Source organism: Gopherus evgoodei, chromosome 8, assembly GCF_007399415.2.
Source record: "Gopherus evgoodei ecotype Sinaloan lineage chromosome 8, rGopEvg1_v1.p, whole genome shotgun sequence".
Lineage (NCBI taxonomy): Eukaryota > Metazoa > Chordata > Testudines > Testudinidae > Gopherus > Gopherus evgoodei.
In genome coordinates, this window is record NC_044329.1 from 97,826,931 (window position 1) to 97,849,618 (window position 22,688).

Genomic DNA, 22,688 nt, shown 5'->3' on the forward strand with positions numbered 1-22,688 from the left:
CTGGGAAGGAATATTCCTCTCGGTCAGATTGGCAGTGACCTTGGAGTTTGTTTTGCCTTCCTCTATAGCATGGGGCACAGGTTTCTTGCCAAGATCATCTGGGTGTATCTCACTTAATCAATTCCCTGCCATTGCATGGCCCTCAGGCACTGGTGCACCTTGGTCCCTCCTGTTCTCCATCGGTGGCACACAATCATTTTGTCTCCTGAGGGCTGTAATACTTTGGTCTACTTCTGGCTGTCGGGTTTAGTGTGCAGAGGACTGGGTGATGCTGGTGGCCTGTGATATACAGAAGGTCAGACTAGATGATCTGGTAAAACTCTATGACTATGACTAGCTTCTTTATTCATTCTCTCTGACAACAACTTCATTTTCTCCTCTCTGTTACTGATCCTTTCTATGATGTCTCAGCGCCCCCGCAATATTGCTGCTGTTGACAGTAGCTCCTGCCTGGTCCCATTTCACCTGTAGGTGGCTGCTCCTCCTTGTTGCCCTTTGTAATGGTGCTCCATCTCTCAGGGTGGGGAGGGGGGATTTCTCTACCTTTTGGCTGTGACTGCTTCTCCTCCTCAGGGATCTTGGAGGACTCCTCTATTGCAGGGCTATGATGAGTGGCTCCTTTCTTCCTGCTTGTAACAGGGTGCTGGCCAAAAAGGTTCTGGCCAGGCCCTTGTTAGCCCAGCTCCAATTAAGGGGTATTAATTGGTACTGGCTGGGTGTGGCTCGGCAAAGGGCCAAAGGAAAACACCTGTGGGGCTTGTGCCCAGCTCTTCCTCCACCACTCTTCCTGAAGACTCAGATGCCAGCTGCTTCTCTAGGCTTGGCTACACTGGGAGTTGCAATGCTGGTGGTGGGTTTACAGCACTGCAACTTAGTAACTGTCCACACCTGAAAGGCACATTCAGCACTGCAACTCCCTGGCTGCAGCGCTGGCTGTACACCTGGTCTGCTTGGGGTGTAACGATTGCAGCGCTGGTGATGCAGCGCTGCTCATCAAGTGTGGCCACCAAAAGCGCTGTTATTGGCCTCCAGGGTATTAGGAGGTATCCCAGAATGCCTGCTCACAACAAACCGGAAGAATGGCTGAACTCCACGCTCCCCCGAGCTGCTTATCTAAAAAACAAACACAGCTCCTGTTTGCTGGAGTGAGCGAGCGGAGCCAGGCAGGGGAATTGCTTTGGAAGGTTCACAGCTGTTTGCTTGAAGAGAGAAGTCACACGGCAGAGGGAATGGGGGGAGTCCGTGTTGAGCAGCTGCTTATGTGGTCTGAAGGCTATTTAGGACTGCATAATTTGCATTTAGTGAAGAGAGGGGTGGGAGAAGGGCTCAAAACTTTTAAATTGATTGCAGGTTAGTGATGTGTATGTTCCAGTCCTTAGAACTTGCAAGGCAGGGAGCGGACAGATCCAAAAATCCACTCTCTCTCTCTCCCCCACGTTCCTGCTCACCCCCCTCTTTTGAAAAGCACGTTGCAGCCACTTGAATGCTGGGATAGCTGCCCACAATGCACTACTCCCAACAGTGCTGCAAATGCTGCAAATGTGGCCACACTGCAGCGCTGGTAGCTGTTAGTGTGGCCACACTGCAGCGCTTTCCCTACACAGCTGTACGAAGACAGCTGTAACTCCCAGCACTGTACAACTATACGTGTAGCCATACCCTCTGAGATTCTCACTGTTCCTCCCTCTGGCCTTCTCCTCTGAGAGTCCAGCAGGTTGTGCTGCTTCTCCTTGCAGCTTCCTCTGCCAGCAACTGTTAAACTCCTCTGCTGTTTCAGCGAGCTCTGCTGCTCCCCTTGGCACTCTCTAGCCCTAGCCTATTGTGGGGCTGCCTGAGGTACAGCCTGTCTTTTTTAACTGCACGGTGGCTCCCCTCGGGTTACGTATACCAAGCGTCAGGGTGTACCACACACAGCTAAACACCTAGTACAGGGGTGGCCAACCTGTGGCTCCAGAGCCACAAGTGGATTTTCACAAGTTAATATGCAGCTACTTGTACAGGCACCAACTCCGGGCCTGGAGCTACAGGTGCCAACTTTCCAATGTATGGGGGGAGCTCACTGCTCAACCCCTGGCTCTGCCACAGGCCCTGCCCCCACTCCAGAGGCGTAGCGAGCGCCCTCCATACCCTCCGACCGGAGGGGGCCCCACAAGGAAGGGGGCCCCTAAAAGTGGCAAAAAAAAATGTAAGGTATAACTAGGTAAGTGACATTTATTGACGCTATTGCACAATCCATGTTGGTTTTACTGACAACCGTACATATACAAGAACAGCCTTCAGGAGATATATCCGAATCTTTGCATTTGCATCAGAATTCTTCTGACCACACCAGTTACTGTCGCTGGTGCTGAAAGGAGCTTCAGCAGAATGAATCTGATCAAGAATATCCTGCGCTCAACCATGACAGATGACAGGCTTTCTGCGCTTGCAGTTATCTCAATCGAAAACAAGATTGCCAGATCTCTGGACTATGACGCATTGATTAACCAATTTGCGGAGAACAAGGCTCGAAAGAAGCACTTTGCGTAAATACGGAATACATGTACACTGTAGGCCTATGTATACATAATATGAACCCTGTATATTGTATAAAATAAATACCGCATTCCAGTTTCTGCATTGTAAGGGGCCCCGGACATATGTTCGGAGGGGGCCACGTTCTTTGTTGCTATGGCCCTGCCCCACTCCACCCCTTCCTGCCCCCTCCCCTGAGCCTGCTATGCCCTCGCTCCTTCCCCTTCTCCCCTCCCCCAAGCCTCCTGCACGCAAGGAAACAGCTGATCAGGAGGTGCGGGGAGGGAGGGGGAGACGCTGATTGGTGGAGCTGCTGACTCTTTGGCAAAGTACAGTGGTAAATTCTGGCTCCTTCTGGCTCAGGCTGGCCACCCCTGATCTAGTATTTGCATCAGAATGGCTCTGAAAGGAGGGGAGGGGTATCCAGAGTCCAACAGAGTCAGATCATGGGCCCCTGCTAGGACTGGAAGGAATCTTAAAGTGCTGAGAAATGGCTACACCATAGAGGAACAGACAGTCAAGATGATTTTAAGGCAATCAACACAGCTACTTAACAGGCCTATGCCTGAAGCTGCTCTGGAGGCAGAACCATTCACTGGAGCAAGTGGTAACTTGTAAGGAAAGATTATTTCACACTTCATGGAAGAAAAATAAGCAGCAATGGGAATTTAAAAAACAAAAAATAAACTACTTACAGCTGCAAGAGACTTTAAAGAAATCTTGTTAGTCATGTATTTGGTGCCATTTAGTACTCATGAAAGTTGGAGACTAAAGGCACTGATCACAGCCATGCACACACAGGGGGCAGACACTGTGTAAACTCCCTCAAACAGTTCTGCCAATACATCTCACTCCTACAATGCCATACCCAGAACAATCCTTTCTGGGCCTCTTCTTAGCAAGGCTCAGGGCCATATTTTTAAAAACAGACACTAATTTCATGCTCATAAAGTTCCCAGCGAAGCTACTGACTTACTGTGTGTCCTGTGTGAATTACTTACAGCACAGTTGTAGTCTGAAAAGTGTTGCTAAAAAAAAGGCACACTGCGGATTCCAAGGCAGGCTGGCCTTCATATGATATTTTCTGAGTTAGGAAGAAAACAAATGCTTTTTCCTAACTGCTAGTCTTGCACTCACCCTAGGATCTGTAAAAAAGTGACCAAGAGTCTTGTGGCATCTTATAGACTAACAGAAGTATTGGCGCATAAGCTTTTGTGGGTGAATACCCACTTCGTCAGATTCACCCATGAAAGCTTATGCTCCAATACTTCTGTTAGTCTATAAGGTGCCACAGGACTCTTGGTTGCTTTTTACAGATCCAGACTAACACGGCTACCCCTCTGATACTTGACCCTAGGATCTGAAAGCCAAGCTTTGATCTTTTTGGCTCGTGCATCATTCCCAGTATAAAATAAAAAACAAAACAAAAAACCCTGCAATCAGAACTTAATTCTGTTCCTGATACATAAGCTCCATTAGAATCTAACAGTGCCATACCTGTGTCAGTTCTGCAGTGCTAACAGGAGTCCAAAAACAAATCCTTCTCTTTAATCAGAAAAGTGGATATGACTTTGAAACATGCAGAGAGAAAGCTGTTAAGTACCATTGTACAGGTAGTTTTCTGACCCTAACTGCATTTTATTTTCTCTGTGCCACAGTTTACTCATCTATAAAATATTAATACTTACCTCACTCTGAAGAATATTGTGAGGCTCAATTAATGTTTGTAAAGCACTTGAAGATTTTTCAATCAATAGCACCAAATTATTATTATTCTAGTCTAGTGGAAACCAATATTGCAAAGTTAGGGTATAATTCACTCCAATGCAACACGCCTCCACTCTTATAAGGGCTACTACAGTGGGTCTTAAGTGGTGCAGAGGATTGCTAGTAGCCCACTTAACAGGGGTGAATTTCACCGTTACTGAGGGCTAGAATGAGCTTTGCTTCTAGCCCCAAACATGCAGCAGTATGTAGCTGTACCACTGCAAACAGCCCTGTGACAGAATTCTGATTCAGTTACAATTTCTTCCATGCTCCCACACCGTGTGTGTGCGTGCACGCCTGTGTGCATGTGTTAATTCGCATCACCCTTTTACTACGTGAAGAATAGTCCTCACTTGCTGGTGTGCTGGGTTGCTTCTTTAAGACTTTCCTAAAGAATAATGCAAATGTCAAACTATAAAATGACCAGCTATATGCTACTCATGCCTCAGAAATGGAAAGTCTTTAATAGATGGATATTCATGTTTCACTACAGCATCCACAAACATTAATTATCGTCTATTAACATTAATCTGTCAGTATCTGCTTCTGCCAGTTAACTCCCTTGACCTTCCCCAGTCTGCACCTTGTTACTATACCATGCTTCATGTTTGTAAGGAGAAGAAACATCAGCTGTTCAAAACTGACAAAGTAATTTACATTTGGCCTTCATTAAGACTACAGTAAGCATCATTGAGACCAAATGTAAAAGCTAGATTGGTGAAGGTTATGAAAAATTCAAGTGGCAAGCATTTTTCCTTTTATCTGACAGTTATTATTAAGAAGCCATATGTCAACCTACAACACATAAAATTTAAGCATAAGAGACAGTATTAGAATTCTGCATTATGAATAGAGTGTCTTCCTCCTACAGATGGGCTAGTTACAACAGATGGGACTGAACAGGTTAGGTGCTTTTCTGGAGGCCTGCAAGTGTGTTAAGGATTTGACTGAGCAGTTTCTGTACTAGTGACCAAAGCCATCTTGAATCATTTCACTCCTGGATGCAGTAGCTCAGAAGACATCCTTCTGGCTAGGCAGTTCCTTTTGGCAGTTCATTTTGAGACAATGCTGATTGCAGATCCCTCTCAGAAATATCACGGACACCCCTAGAGAGGAAGTACAACTATGGCATTTGGAGTAGGCAGGGTACCCAGGTAATTAAAGCCTCATCTATTTCCAATCCCTATTCATCAGTAAGACAACTACATATGCCCGTCTTCCTTTTAAAAAATGGACGGCCAAAACACATGACATGTTCTAACCTGAAAATATTGAATTACCTCACACAAACAGAAATTTAGAAGCAGTCCATGAAAAAAAGGAAGCTCTTAGGGTGGGATTTTCAAAAGCACTTGAAGTTTGCCTCTCTCAGTTCCCACCACACTCCATGTTGAAATGCCCCCTGCCTTCAGCAGGAGCAGTGTTCAGCCAATGCTGAGTAGTTTTTGTTTTTTTTTTAAATATCATTCTTAAAATGTTAACTTTAACCATCAGCCAGAAATCTGTCACAATCTAAAACATACTCACTTCTTTCATCCACAGCAACTTAGGCGGCTGCATTTCTACAGACATCGCTCCCCCGACATAGCTCAAAACACTGTGTTGCGTTCCATTGATTCTGTCCACTTGACTGGCTGCACGATGGTCCATCCACATAATGATGTTTCTTTTACATTCCCCTTACCAAAAACAAAGGCAGACAAATATTTTAGTCTTGGTTAAATTCTTCCTCATTATTATATATCCCCAGGTGCCAAGCCACTTGGCAACATCACTTAAGAGTACAGAATATGAGTACTGCTCTCTGAAATAACACCAGGTGATACTCTTGGCTCCACTGAAGCCAATTTTCAAACATGCTGAGCAACTACAACCCAAACTGAAGTCAATGGGAGCAACGAGTGCTCAGGACCTCTGGAAATCAGGCTGTAATATAGAACCTTTCACCCCAAGAACCCAAATCACATGACAAAGTGTATGTATTTTATTTATTTACATATAAAAATATACAAAAATGCCTACATTCCCTAACATTATTAAAATCCCAGCAACATTAAAGTAGTCATTTTACAAGAATTCATGTTTAGAATTCAAAATGACCCTGACAAATTAGATAATTGGTCTGACAGCAACATGATGAAATTCAATAAAGACAAGTGCCCATGTCTACAGGATTTGGCTCTTACATAGGCCATTATGGTAAAATCCTGGCTCCACTACAGGGAGTAGCAAAATACCCATGTCAAACTTGGTTTCTGTGCTGAGGTCTTACCTTCATAATTAACTGCCAAGGGCTGAAACTGCTTATCCACAACAACAAGTGAACACGTAGCATCAAAACCGAGCCCTCGAATCCAGGCAACCTCTACTTGTTGGATGACTTTCTGTGAACATTCACAAGAAGTTCTTAGATACAAATATGCCCAGATGCACGCACATGCTAATGCTTTACAGACAAGAGGTTATAAACTGGAATTATAAACAGTGATGAGTCAAGGTAAAAGCTTCTGAGATTCAGTTTACTTAAGCACCTAAAAATCTGGATGCTAACCCAAAAGGTATACAAATTATGCAAGCCTTTTGGGTCTGAAAAACTGGGACTTGGTCTCATGAAAACCTCTATTGCAAGCTCTCAGTCCTGGTTTTTACAGTTCTGGTTGGAAGCAGGAAGCACCGGGTGCACAAAAAGGAAAAATAATGCAAACACATTATGTTAATTTTATCTTCTTTCTGAAAGGTTTGGGTCGAATTGGGTGTGCGGGTCAGGCACAGGTTTGGGGGTGAGCATTTCATCTAGACCAGGCTCTAAAGCTCTGATCTCTGCGCCACTTCTGGGGCAAAACGTGTCAAGCAGTTTTTGTTTTTAACCTCACTTAGCATCTTTTCACAATTAAATATCCTAGAAGAAGATTCCCTGTAAAATTGGTCTTAAGTGTATACTAGGACTAATATCACTGCTCTGCACATCGCCTTTGAAAGGCTACACAGCAGAGATAGGCCACCGTTAAAACCCTGGAACTCACTGATCCCTGAGCTTATGGAAGCTCTGAACTTTGTGGCTTGCTTGTGGTATTGTAAAGAGAGAGAGGAAAACAAGGCACCCACACTGACTAACTGGCAAGTGAAGTTGCTAAGCTTCCTAGGAGGTAATTATGGGTATGTCTACATAGCAATTAAGCACCTTCAGCTGGCCCAGCTCAGCTGACTTGGGCTCATGAGCCTAGGCTGTGAAGCTATAAGACTGCTGTGTGAACACTGGATCTCAGGCTCTGGGACGACTGCGGGGGGGAGGATCTCAGATGAGTGGAAAGCAGTGGATGTGTTATTCCTTGACTTTAGCAAAGCTTTTGATATGTTCTCCTACAGTATTCTTGCCAGCAAGTTAAAGAAATATGGGCTGGATGAATGGACTATAAGTTGGATAGAAAGCTGGCTAGATCATCAGGCTTAATGGGTAGTGATCAGCGGCTCCATGTCTAGTTGGCAGCCGGTTTCAAGCGGAGTGTCCCAAGGGTCGGTCCTGCGGCTGGTTTTGTTTAATATCTTGATTAATGATCTGTAGGATGGTGTGGACTGCACTTTCAGCAAGTTTGCAGATGACACTAAACTGGGAGAAGTGGTAAATACGCTGGAGGGTAGGGATAGGATACAGAGGGACCTAGACAAATTAGAAGATTGGGCCAAAAGAAACCTGATGAGGTTCAACAAGGACAAGTGCAGAGTCCCATTCACTGTTACAGCCTAGGGACCGAATGGCTAGGAAGCAGTTATGCAGAAAAGGACCTAGGGGTTACGGTGGACGAGAAGCTGTATATGGGTCAACAGTGTGCCCTTGTTGCCAAGAAGGCTATGGCATTTTTGGGCTGTATAAGTAGGGGCGCTGCCAGCAGATTGAGGGACGTGATCATTCCCCTCTATTCGACATTGGTGAGGCCTCAGCTGGAGTACTGTGTCCAGTTTTGGGACCCACACTACAAGGAGGATGCGGAAAAATTGGAAAGAGTCCAGCAGAGGGCAACAAAAATGATTAGGGAGCTGGAGCACATGACTTATGAGGAGAGGCTGAGCAAACTGGGATTGTTTAATCTGCGGAAGAGAAGAATGAGGGGGGATTTGATAGCTGCTTTCAACTACCTGAAAGGGGGTTCCAAAGAGGATGGATCTAGACTGTTCTCAGTGGTAGCAGATGACAGAACAAGGAGTAATGGTCTCAAGTTGCAGAGGGAGAGGTTTAGGTTGGATATTAGGAAAAACTTTTTCACTAGGAGGGTGGTGAAGCACTGAAATGGGTTACCTAGGAAGGTGGTGGAATCTCCTTCCTTAGAGGTTTTTAAGGTCAGGCTTGACAAAGCCCTTGCTGGGATGATTTAGCTGGGAATTGGTCCTGCTTTGAGCAGGGGGTTGGACTAGATGACCTCCTGAGGTCCCTTCCAACCCTGATATTCTATGATTCTATCCTGGGATCTTACCCTAGCCACCCAGCAATTTTACAATCCCATAGCCCTAGCCTGGGTCAGCTTGCCTGGATCAGCTGTGGGTGTTGCAATGCTGTGCAGACTCAAAGTGATACATTGTTACTGCTGTGTAGACCCAAAGTGATAAATTGTTATTGAAAAATATTTTCTTCAGAACTGTTTGGCAGTAAGAAATCAGACCCACTCCCCTGTAAGGGGATCTGCAAGGTCTCTACTACTAAGAGAAGATATTTTAGGGGTAAAAGGAAGCCCGAGTGCAACAGCAAAGCAATTTATAAAGAGAAAGAAAATTAAACAGGCAGCATAAAAGGGCTGCTTTGCTTATCCAGCTAGCCACTCTTCCCTCTCCCTCTCCATCTTATTCACATCAGGGCACTTGCTGCAGAGCTAGGCTCATTAATGTTTGAAAAGGCTGATCAATAACAAGAGAATGGTGAACTGTCCATCTGCAAATTACCAGGCATCTTATGAATATTTAAAGAGCCAAGCTCGGAGCACAGAGCAGTCTAAGACTGTGGCATTTTTAAGGAAGACAAAAAGTGCCTTTTTACATTCACTGCCAATCAAGGTCACCGTACACTTTTACTAAGGGGATGTATAAATTAAGATTCCTGCCTAATAGATACAAGAGGAGAGAGGGAGAGGTGATCCTTTATATATTCAGCATAGTAGGGTTTATTTCAGTTTCACAATATGTGAACCAGTGACCCATATGCCAGTACTGGGGCTATTTTTGTCCTTGTATTTCTTCACATTTGTATTACAGTCAAGCCCAGAGACCTCAGTCAGGATCAGGAGCCCTATTAAGTGTACTAAGCACCATCCCAGCCCCAAAGAGCTTACAGTGTCTCAGCTCTCCCTCAATAGCTTAATAATGAGCCCCTTTTTGGCCCCGGTGCAGTCCAGTTGCTCATCGTCAATTCACTTGTACATGCCAGTAGGTTTTGAGCACCCTTGACTCCCAAAATGGAGGATGGTCTTGTGGATAAGGGAGAAACAAGAGGGGTGAGGCAATATCTTTTATTGGACCAGCTTCTGGTGGTGAAAGACACAAGCTTTCAAGCTCCCCAGGACCCAAATCATAGAATCTCAGGGTTGGAAGGGACCTCAGGAGGTCATCTAGCCCAACCCCTGCTCAAAGCAGGACCAATGCCCAGACAGACTTTTGCCCCTAATTCCTAAATAGCCCCCACAAGGATTGAACTTGCAACCCTGAGTTTATTAGGCCAATGCTCAGACCACTGAGCTATCCCCCCCCGCACCAGAAGAACAGATCTGTGAAACCTGGAAGTGTGTCTCTTTCACCAACAGATGCTGGTCCAATAAAAGATCTTACCACGTCAACTTTGTCTCTCTCATATCCTGGGACCAACACAGCTACAACAACACTGCAAACAATTGTGGATAAGGCTCAGACCAATGAATCAGGATATCTGGGACTGGATCCTATGCTCACTGAAGTCAGTGATGTAGCTCCCATTGATCTTAATACCCTGGCTTCTATTTCCAGTTGTTTCACCGTAAAATGAAGATAGTGTCTGAGAGGCTACATCAGCCGCATCTCGAAAGTACTTTGGTGCAAAAAGTTTTTTTTATCATCATCAACCGTTCTGTATGGTAGGGCATGCACATCAAATGGGAGGTGGAAAGCACGGACTGCTATCCTGCATCTCATTATAGAAGTTTAAGTACTGCCTGAATCATACATTCCTTCCATTTTTTTACTCCCCTACATATACCTTTGTCACTGTGCAACAAGCAGCCCAGATGTCATCAGAGGATTGCTCATAGTGGTCTGGTTGGGGTTCCCAAATTTGGATTGGCTGATCTGCATGTGCCACTATTGTCCCAAATTGGTCTACCAAAGCTGCACGAACACTTGCCGTTCCAACATCAATCCCAACGTAGTAATTTACTGGATCCTGCTTCTCACTCTGCATTTTCAATAAGTCTGTAAAAGTGCAACAAGTAAAAAATATCTGGTTTGAAACACATTCACATTTTACATATAAATAATTATGGTGATGATGTTTACAGTGATGATGAAAAGTTGTACCCCATAAAACAAAGTGCAGATCCTGTGTAGGCATTTTGACTGTTTGGTATTAGAGCGGAACAATTTTTTGCAAGTCTTCACTATAATTTTTTTAATGAATTTGCTTCTTCAGTCCTCCTACAGCTTGTGTTCTTTTTCTGAAAACATTCCTGTACTTGAGCTTTAGTGGTATAAATGTTCCTGGAAAGCAAGCTTCAAATTTGCAAACAAGAGTATGCATGATAGGCACGTGACTATTCATCCAATCAGGTGAGCATTTATATCTCAATCAAGCGGAAAGAATTGCAAATAATAGTTGAAACTAAACGTTCGAAGGTTCAGATAAGCACCTAAAAGTCCAGCTGCCTTTATGAATAATAAATCACACCAGAGAAACCTGCACAATTAGACAGAAACTTTCATTTTGCAGAAATCAAAAACTAGTAGTCAAGCATAGTCTCTGGGCACACGACCGTAACTATCAAATGCCAAAAAATTACACACATACCCCAAAGAGAAAATCAGCTAAAAACCTCTCTCTAGACATTAAACAAAACAATCCACACAAGTCACATTTTAACAATCTTGATTTTGTTGTTTCTTTGGTTTTTTACATTTTCCCCACAACGACATGGCTTGCCTGCAATTCCAGCTCATTTTCATCCAGCTCCAGCCCCTTTTACAAATGCCTCACCATTATTTATTAATTTTGATTATTAGACTGATATAAAGGCTCCTACTGAACAGCTCGTTACCCTGCTGTCACTTAAGTACATCACCAGTTTTATAAACGTAGACAGCCAGACTGCTTAAGAACAATCTAGCCACAAAGCACCAGCCCAAACCACCTGAGATCCTTCACCATTATATCCCCACTCTCCCCAAATGCCCACAGAAACAGATCAACCTTGCATTGTGCACAGAAAGTCAACAGATCAAGTGATCTTGGAATGTGGGGAAAACAACCTTAAAAAGTCATGGTTCCTTCCTGGAGATCACTCTACCAGCAGCTTCATCTCTTGTCATAACAAGGGAATTCCAGTTTGACCACCTCTGCTAACTCAGATGTGGCAGTATGTCACAAAGATAGAGGCAATCTGCAGGTCCCACGCATTTAGGAAGCCAATGGAATCAATGGAAGTAGAATCAGATGCTAAGCCCCGATCCTGCAATGACCTGCACATGTACTCAACTTTAAGCATCTGAGTAGCCCCCATGGACTCAGCAGGACCACTCAAATGTGTAAAATTATGTGTATGTATAACTCTTTGGAGGAATAGGACTTCAGTGGCCAGGTGCCTTCTGAACCAGTTCCAAAAAATAGTGACATACTGAAAACAGTGAGAGCCCTCTCTCTTAAGACCACAACAGCCTACTGAAAGATCTTTTCATGGATTGAGAACTGGTTAAAAGACAGAGAACAAAGGTAGGAATAAATGGTAAATTTTCAGAATGGAGAGGGTGTTAGTGGTGGTGTTCACTAAGGGTCAGTCCTAGGACCGATCCTATTCAATTTATTCATAAATGATCTGGAGAAAGGGGTAAACAGGTGGCAAAGTTTGCAGATGATACTAAACTGCTCCAGATAGTTAAGACCAAAGCAGACTGTGAAGAACTTTAAAAAGATCTCACAGAACTAAGTGATTGGGCAATAAAATGGCAAATGAAATGTAATGTGGATAAATGTAAAGTAATGCACATTGGAAAAAATAACCTCAACTATACACACAATATGATGGGGGCTAATTTAGCTACAACTAATTAGGAAAGAGATCTTGGCATCATCATGGATAGTTCTCTGAAGACGTCCACGCAGTATGCAGCGGAAGTCAAAAAACCAAACAGGATGTTAGGTATCATTTAAAAAGGGGTAGAGATTAAGACAGAGAATATCTTATCACCCTTATATAAATCCATGGTACGCCTACATCTTGAATACTGCATACAGATGTGGTCTCCTTATCTCAAAAAAGCTATTTTAGCATTAGAAAAAGTTCAGAGAAGGGCAACTAAAATGATTAGGGGGTTGGAATGGGGCCCATATGAGGAGAGATTAAAGAGGCTAGGACTTTTCAGTTTGGAAAAGAGGAGACTAAGGGGAGATATGATAGAGGTATATAAAATCATGAGTGGTGTGGGGAAAGTGAATAAGGAAAAGTTATTTACTTGTTCCCCTAATACAAGAACTAGGGCCCACCAAATGAAATTAATGGGCAGCAGGTTTAAAACAAATAAAAGGAAGTTCTTCACACAGCATACAGTCAACTTGTGGAACTCCTTGCCTGAGGAGGTTGTGAAGGCTAGGACTATAACAGGATTTAAAAGAGAACTGGATGAATTCATTGAGGTTAAGTCCATCAATGGCTATTAGCCAGGATGGGTAAGGAATGGTGTCCCTAGCCTTTGCTTGTCAGAGTGTGGAGATGGATGGCAGGAGAGAGATCACTTGATCATTGCCTGTTAGGTTCACTCCCTCTAGGGCACCTGGCATTGGCCACTGTCGGCAGACAGGATACTGGGCTGGAGGGACCTTTAGTGTGACCCAGTACGGCCTTTCTTATGTTCTACTGCATGTTTATGACATTCCAGGATGCAATCCAGACCAGTGAGAGGTTGTATCACACCTGCCCTGCAAACTTGGGTGTTCCCAACACTTTGGTTCTGTAGCTCCCACTTGGGCTGCTCACAAACAGCCTGCCAGCATCCAGGTAACACCCTGAATATCTGAGTATATCCACAGCCACACATCAGTCAAACTCCGGCTTCCATCAGCCTTGGTTACCACTTGCGGGGTGACCCCAACACATTCCCAGTCTCAAATTTTCCCCCAAAACGTGTGTTCTTCCCTCTCCTGGACAGTCCAGATATATTAGGTCCGTTGCCCCTTAAGGGGCTCAATATACAATAGACTACTACATTTCAATGGAGTTATTCACACAATTCACAACACTGGATTAGTTTTAGTTAAAGAATAAAGTTTATTGAACAACAAAGACGGATTTTAAGTAAGTACAAGTATTAACGCATCAAAGCCAGAAACGGTTACAAGAGAAATAAAGATAAAGTGTTTTCTAAACTTAAACTAGACTTGGTAGAAGGTGAAGTTCTTACCACAAAAACTTGGGGTGTTTTTGCCCCTCACTCTTATAGTTCAGTCACCCTTCGAAATGCATTTTCCTGAGGGTCACCCTGGGATAAAATTCCTTCCTGCTGTCGGGGTTGGGACACAGGGTCTCGTCATGGAGGAGGCTTCATGCTGCTGTTTGATAAAATGCATATTTGCCTAGTCTCCCCCTTGCTGTTTCAAGGACCTTGTTTATTAAATATATGTAAATTGAGGTAAACACAGATTCCTTTCTTTAACACCTGCTTGACCAGTCCTGCCTCATCAGGGCTATGTGGGTTTGAACATGTGCTACCAACATTATTCCGGGGGATTTCATAACTTTACACATAATGTTGCTGCATACATTTCACCATGATATTATTGACCAGCAAGTTACTAGTTTTCAAATGATACCTCACAAGGCATATTTTGCACAAAGATTATTACAATGGTATGTAATGTAGATACAGAGGTGTATTTGGTCACAATGTTCAAATAAAGAATACTACATTTTAGAAGTTTTTACAAGTTCTTCTATACTTTTCCCCCCTGAAACTAGAACTTTTCTTCTAAAATTAAATATCTTTAAAGCTATGATTATCTGTGTAGGACGGTCTATCACCAGTACTGTTGTGCATGAAAAAGCACCTGTTTATGTTGTGTGGCTGGTTAGGTCAGCATCGTACTGAATCAGCAGCAAGGTATGATGGATGTAGTCACCATTATTATTGATCACTTCAGCTGAGGGAGCCCCCAACCAAGATTATAAGGGACGTGAATTTTTTAAAAAAAATAGCCCATGCCCCAAAGAGCTCATAATCTAAACATTTGGCAAGGCAACAGCCAAACGAGGAGGAGGAAAGGGTCTCAGAGAAGTGGCTGAATTAGGAACAACAAGCAGAAGTAGATATTTTCAATCTTTACTAGGTATCAGCAGAGGCAACTTTGAAGGAAATGTTAAAAGAAAAGCAATGTTGTGGCTGTACATATCTGTCCCATTTTATTCAACATTCCAGAAACTGGTTAGGCAGGGATTGACAGCAGGTTGTAGTGTTGGTGCCAAGATGCAAGTTTCCTCTCAGTTTCAGATAGTTTATATTTAGGTAAGAGTTTACCAACAAATCTCACCACCACTTCTTCTCTGACCTCCTTTTGTGACCTTCTAAGTAGCAGTTACATCATGGGCTAGCTCTGCAATAACCCAAGAGTTTTGAATCTGCCATTATCAGCAACTTAAGAAAATTCAACATTGTCCAATCAGGAATTTCTTGATTAGAAACTCCCAGGGTGAGGGACTGCAGGGGGGAGGTCACAGGCTCATGAGTCCAGTGAGAGGGTACTAGTGAGATGTTCAAAAGGCCAGATTTGGGTGGGGTGGACAGCCAATAAGTAGGGCCCTACCAAATTCAAGGCCATGAAAAACATGTCATGGACCATGAAATCTGGTCTCCTGACATGAAATCTGGTCTTTTGTGTCCATTTACCTTTTGCTATACAGATTTCATGGGGGAGACCAGCGTTTCTCAGATTGGGGGTCCTGACCCAAAAGGGAGTTGCAGGGGGGTCACAAGAATATTTTAAGGGGGTTGCTGTATTGCCACCCTTACTTCTGCACTGTCTTTAGAGCTGGGTAGCTAGAGAGTGGTGGTTGTGGCTGGGTGCCCAGCTCTGAAGGCAGAGCCATGTCAGCAGCAGTAAAGACGTAAGAGTAGCAATATCGAACCATGCCACCCTTACTTCTGCACTGCTGCCTTCAGAGCTGGATGGCTAGAGAGTGATGGCTGCTGACTGGGGGCCCAACTCAGCAGGTAACAGCACAGTAGTAAGGGTGGCAATACCAGACCCTGTCACCCTTACTTCTGCGCTGCTGCTAACGGTATCTCTGCCTTCAGAGCTGGGATCCCAGACAGCAGCCACTGCTCTCCAGATGCCGAGCTCTGAAGGCAAAGCCGCCGCCAGCAACAGCATAGAAGTAAGGGTAGCAGTACCACAAACCTCCCTACAATAACCTTGAGACCCCCCACAACTCCTTTTTGGGTCAGGACCCCCAATTTGGGTCAGGATCCCCTACAATTATAACACTGCGACATTTCAGATTTAAATAGCTGAAATCATGAAATTTATTTTTCAAATCCTATGATGGTGACATTGACCAAAAGGGGCCACGAATTTGGTAGGGTCCTACCAATAAACATGCTTGTTTTCTAAGAAAATTCACTAAGACATGAAATAAGTAACTGGGGAACTATCTGCCCCACTATCTGCTACCTGTGGCTGATTTTTGAGTTCCACTGGGCAGGAGGAACACAGGCACTACTGAACAGTGGTCTTCTTATGCAGCTCAGTTGTTCAGGTAAAGATTGGCAAAATGTAATAATGGTGGCTATATGCCTTTGGTCTGCTCTAACAACAATCTGATACATAAACTCAAGGTTCTTACCAGTACTCTTATTTCCTGGCCTTAGTCAAATGACCTGGTCAGGGTGACACAGATTAATATCTTTGTCAGATTACAGAGGTCACAGTCACTGACTCCAGTAATTATTATTACATCTATACCAGTCTGGGGATGCCCATTACAACAATCTGTATCCTGCTCTGCAACTTATTTCTTGACTGTTGATTGGATTGTTAGGCATCATCTACATAAGATAATGTTTCCATTGTAATTTCACACTTGCTTTCCTCAAAAATAGTTTAGAAAGTTGGCTGCAAATGTTGATAACTACTTGTTAGAAAAATCACGAAGTACACTGCTCTTGATATTATCTTGTGCATTTCCCTGTTGTTTCTCTTTATTTTGGCACTGCCTCTGACTGCTGACTCATTTTAAAAAAGGAAAGAATCAGGAGAAAAGTAACTAACTGGATTTAATTTTTAACATAGAAAAACAGTGTTTTTAAGGTCATTCAAAGAATATGGAAATAAAAAAAATACTTTACACACACGCAGATACAGAGAGAGAGAGAGAGAGAGAGAGAGAGAAAGAACGAACAAACTACTTCTAATTTTTTATTCCTCTTCCATATATGGCAGCCTTGATTTTAGATCCTTAATGTTTTTTGCTACATAGAGGCCAATTTTAACAGCTGTTAGAGAATTAAGCTATATAGTACATCACTACTCAGCACTTAAAATTATGGCTTTGCAATGGATTCTTACCACAAGCATTTGAAAACTGGAACCCAGTCAACCCATAAAATGTTTACTTTCTTTTTTCCCTTACTAAGCAACAAGGGTAATATGCGTGTGGCCATGTGAACAACAGATTATTTATGTACCTATACAATATATATTACGGTATGAACAAACACTGTTTGACAGTCACCAAGAGTAAGTCAATTAGCAGACTCCTGAAAGACAAATTCCTCATCTCTTTTTACTCATCTTTCTCTGAGTAATGACTCTTGATTAGACTTTTAGGAGCAGTAACTTAATATTTTACAATAAAAATAAACTAACATTAAACATTAACCTTTTTTTCAAACCTATCACTTGCAACAAAGGCATTCTGAGCCATCGAGCTTGTTCAAAGGACAATGTCTCTGCAACATGATCTAGTACACCTACATGTCATCTGGATCCACAAGAAAGCACTGTTATCTCTTCATCACAAATTTCACTGACTGGGGTCTCTGGTGAACAGCCCAAATCCCTGCAAAACTAAAAACGCAGAGAGGTTGGTAAAAAGGACTTGGCCCACGTGCTTTAACATAAATTTAAAGAGAGAGAGCATGTGTTCAATTTTGTTTACAAAATAATCCCGTTACCAGAAAGGCTTCTGAACCAGGACTCATAACACTAGATCCAAGTAAATTCAGAGCCAGAGGTGGATCCCAATCCAAACTTCATGGCTTGGAACCCAAAATGGAAGTTCTCTATGTAATTTATACAACAAATACTTTCTTCTCTCTTTTCTATTAATCGGGTTGCTATTTTAGAATTATTGCAGTTACACCTCTACCTCGATATAACGTGACCCGATATAATGCAGTAAAGTAGTGCTCTGGGCGGGGCGGGGCTGCACACTTCGGTGGATCAAAGCAAGTTTGATATAATGCAGTTTCACCTATAACACGGTAAGATTTTCTGGCTTCCGAAGACAGCATTATATCGAGGTAGAGGTGTAATATGATTCTGACCAGGGTGGACTGACTTAAACCAAAGCCATTTAATTCACCTATTTTGATTATGATTTAAATTGGCAAGCAGACAACCTTGCTTATATTTTATTCATGTTTTGCATTTGTACTTTTTAGTTATTTGGCTAAAGAAAACTTGATTGTCATTGGTTGGTAACCATTAAAACGTGCTGATTTGCAACAAAATATAGTCTTTACACTAAATTTGATGCTTCTTTTTGCTAACCAGGAATATATAATGTATCTATATACGTTTATTTATTAAATTAATAGCTTAATTTACTCTATTTAGATTTTTAATTTTTATATTTTGTATTACATTAGAAAATTGTAAATGATGCATTTCTTTATTAGACTATTAATGTTTTACTTGTGATTTGTGTCAAGCTCTATTTGGATGGAAATTCAAATCGACTGAAATGTACAAAAACAGAATTTTACATTTCTTTTTAATTAGTTAAATCAAAATACCTTAAATGTGCTGGATACATAGGGAACAAGGTTTATAAAACTATTTTGTATTTAAAACTAACTAATTTATTAAACAAGGGAAGTATTATCTATAGCTAGTTATTTGAACTGATTGTTTCTGGACATCACGTCCTTCAAGATTTTCGAACTCATCCTCTCATGGCTAGTTTTTATTCATCTGTTGGAAGAGGAATTATAAGCTTTCCTGCTTTTTCTACTGCCAAGTGGTTTCTTTTTTTTGTATAAAACTAGTTATTGAACTAAACTAATTGAATAAACTGAAATGAAGAAAATATTCTCTCTCCATCTGCAGAGGAAGCTACTGCTGTCCAAAGCTCCTTTAGCTCTTTAACAAGCTCTGGTTCAAGGCCTTTAGCCAGTGACTTCCACCAATTCAGCAGTTTGACTTTCTTTTAAGAGGTGACAGTAAACATGTGCTGCTTATTATTTTTTTTTGTACGTAATTTAAATGACTACTCTGTTATAAGTCGTTCAGATCTTAACATGGTTGTCAATTTAATGTTAAGGTTTTTTTAAACAAATACATCTGTATTTAATTTAATTTTTTTAAAAGTCTCAAGTAAAATAAAAGTCCAATTTTTTTATTTTTTTTTAAAAATCAATTTTTATCCACCCTGATTCTGAGGAAAACAGAGTAAGTGGGAGCATGATACAGCAGAAAAAACACAGAGACAGTCAGCAAGGTCTTTTCTTCAGGAATAATGTCAAAAATAAGAAGCAAAATACAATAACAGAAGCTGAAAAGGAAACAAAACTCCGCATCTTGGTGTCCAACCCACTGCTATGATTCCTGATGGTGGAGCCCAGCTTTCCCCCACAGGTCATTCTACTCACTGTTTCCCACACACCCAATTTGCAGTTCTTTGCTTCAGCACATGTGCCAGGAGAGAGAGAAGCTGAGCCAAGATTAACCTCTGGTTCACTCTGAGCAGAGGATGCCTCTGCAGCCTTGTGGCACAAGAACATTGAGGCCTCTAGAACCCATGCTGCAATGGGCTCCAAGCAGGCAGTTTCCTGCTGCTGTGTGGAACAGCCTCAATTTCAATGGAGCTCTACTCACGCAGAATTCAGGCCTTTGATTTTTTAATGTTCTTATTTGGACTTTGCAAGCAGAAAAATAGGAACACCAGATATGAGGAAAAAAGGAGCTACCAAACTGACAGTGTCACTCTGCAATACAAAAAGAATGAGGAGTACTTGTGGCACCTTACGAGACTAACAAATTTATTTCAGCATAAGGTTTCGTGGGCTAAAGCCCACTTCATCAGATGCATGCAGTGGAAAATACAATAAGAAAATAGATAGATATACACACACACAGAGAACATGAAAAAATGGGGGTTGCCATACCAACTCTGATGAGACTAATTGGTTAATGTGGGCTATTAGCAGGAGAAAAAAAAACTTTTGTAGTGATAATCAGGATGGCCCATTAGCAGGCCACTGAGCCACTATCCTTTCAGAGTAATAAGGCACCAATCCCCTCCTCCTTCATGAGTCACAGGAGGGACAGGACAGCTTTTGAAACAAGGGACAGGACAGCTTTTGAAACTTATGATCAAAGGGCTGCAGCATATGATAAATATTTATAAACTCTATTAAATAATCGTCTGTATAAATATTATTCAAAATATGCATGGTGAAAACCACAGACTTACCAGTTTATTCTTAAACAAATGTGCTAGTATTCCCACATAGGCAGTGGGAAAAAAAAAAACTAACTGCCCTTTGCAAAACATTTCATTCAAGAAAAAGAAAATCCCGAACGTGGTTTGTTTAAATTTAAAAGGAATGACTGAGAAACCAGACAAATATTTCATTACAATTAAGTATTGAGCTCTGTTTGTCTTACCTTACTTTATGGTTATCAAACTGCCTTGAGTCAAAGCTATAGTGCCAGGATACACTACACCCACACACGCAGCAGACAGGTGCTCAGCAGAAATATTTTATCAGCTGTAAGTACAGATTTTATGGTATCGTATAATTAAACTCAGGGAATTATAAAGGATTGACACTCTTTTTTTTAAACTTTGATCTTTGGAACTTTGCAGGCTGCCCAGGCCCAGGCCAACAAATCATGTGTAAATAGCATGTTTTTGGTAGTGCAGCTGTTCTTTTTCTAGGGATTAGAGGGGAAAAGATTAGCAAATTAGGTTTTATAATCTTAATATGAAAGTTTTTAAACTCTGAAATCTAAACAGTGTGTTAAACAAAAGTTGCATGCCAATGTCAGTCTTTATGAAAGGGAGATAAAATGGAAGGGGTATATCTTCGACAACACTGTGCCTGGTAGAAAGTTCAATACTATGTTGGCCTTTAAGCGATACAAAAAGCTAACAACAAAACAATTTACGGCAGTGTAATCAGGATCTCTTCTTAAAGGCAAAGTACTCCAGTTCTCTTTCCAGGACAGCATAAAAGTCACCTGGGGGGTGAGGGAAGGATAAACCAGAGGACACTAGTGCTGTTTTCTCACAATGTGATCCTCTAATTCTCTGAATGTCCCCGGGGGCAGTGCTATCACCCTATCAACATTGGCTTACTTCCCACTTAGGCAGTGCCAAAAGAAAGATTACATGCACAATCGCTCTGTGGTTCTGGAGTTTGTACACATGCTAACAATAAAAACAACTGGAACAGATAACATACTTACCCTAAGGTTGCTCTTTATCACTATATTGTTCATTTTTTAAAATAAAATCTTCCTCCTCAACACAACTTTTTTCCTTCACTAATAAATACTTGGCCATGTGAAAAGCTCCATTGGCGTCCCATGCACTTTACAAGGATAGGGAAACTGAGGCACAAAGAGGGGAAAGTGATTTGCTCAAGACCAGTGGCAAAGTTGCACATAGGACCCAGGCCTCTGAACTCTCAGTTTCATAGTCTGTCCACTAGATTGTGCTGCCTCAACATTTCTAATTTGACCATCAGGCATTAAAATATTTTCCTTCAATAAACTACACTGCAGGCCTGAAAACTAGTATGATCAGCTTCAACTTCTTATCTCTTCCTATCCTCCACACAAATAACCCTCCAAACCCCTCCTAACTGCTGATCTGCCAGTGCCTGCCCACCATGTTTTCTGGACACCATTAAATTAGGCTTGAGTAAAGACTGGGAGTGCATGGGTCATTATACAAAGTAAAAAATATTTCCCCATGCTAATTTTCCCCTACTGTTACTCAGACCTCATCAACTGTTGGAAATGGGCCATCCTGATAATCACTATGGACTATCTCCAGCTGATAATAGCCCACCTTAATTGATTAGTCTCATTATAGTTGGTATGGCAACACCCATCTTTTCACATTCTCTGTGTATATCTATCTTCCTACTATATTTTCCACTCCATGCATCCGATGAAGTGAGTTTTAGCCCATGAAAGCTTATGCCCAAATAAATTTCTTAGTTTCTAAGGTTCCACAAGTATCGCTTGCTCTTTTTGAGGATAGAGCTGCATCACATTCTTTTTACTCTTTTATGTCTATTTTTTTTTAAGTTTTAAGTACTTATAGAACAAACCTCTGGTCTCACCTACGCTGGTGTACGTCTGGGGCATTCCTGATTTATACCAGAGTAACTTAATGCAAAATTTGGCCCACAGAGCCATTCTGAAATAGACAACATAATTCAAGTCAATCACTGAAGCAACAGAAAAAGCAACATAGCTGCAAAATATGAAAACGTACAAGAATTGCCAACACTGATCATAACTGAAATAATAAAAAAAAACAATTCAGCAAACTATCAGGACAAGAGGGATCCAATAATGGACTTTTTTCAAACTCCACTGTCTACAGAGAAATCTCACTCAAGCAGCTGAGAGATGTTGGCACAACCAATGTCAACAAAAATCAGACTCTGCCAAATGAAAAATAAAGCTAATATCTGTATAATTAAACCAATCTGTAGTGAAACAGAATGCTGATGCTCTCCTTCTTAGAGCTCTTCTCCTGAGTTTGCATGCAAGGAGAAGGCCCTTGATCAAATTATTAGAACAATAGAGTCCTTGCCCATGACTAAGGTGTGAGGCATTTCCACAATACAAATAATAATGATAACAGGTACAAATCTTGCCCTTCTTTTCTGAGCTGGGATCATTCAAGAGCACATTCTGATCTCTGCTAACCGATTTGCTACTTTCAACAATT

The 22,688-nt window shown here is 41.9% G+C and overlaps 1 protein-coding gene across 3 annotated transcripts in view; it reads right to left on the bottom strand.

Annotated features, from left to right (window-relative positions):
- FGGY (FGGY carbohydrate kinase domain containing) overlaps window positions 1-22,688 on the bottom strand; it is a 196,901-nt gene that overhangs the window by 168,647 nt on the left and 5,566 nt on the right. For all 3 annotated transcript variants that reach the window (XM_030571519.1, XM_030571520.1, XM_030571521.1), the window contains exons 2-4: window positions 10,496-10,707; window positions 6,554-6,665; window positions 5,809-5,960 (exon numbers count right to left, since the gene is read on the bottom strand). In XM_030571519.1, the coding sequence (XP_030427379.1) occupies window positions 5,809-5,960; window positions 6,554-6,665; window positions 10,496-10,696 (465 nt within the window). In that variant the 5' untranslated portion in view covers window positions 10,697-10,707. The remainder of the gene's footprint in view (window positions 1-5,808; window positions 5,961-6,553; window positions 6,666-10,495; window positions 10,708-22,688) is intronic.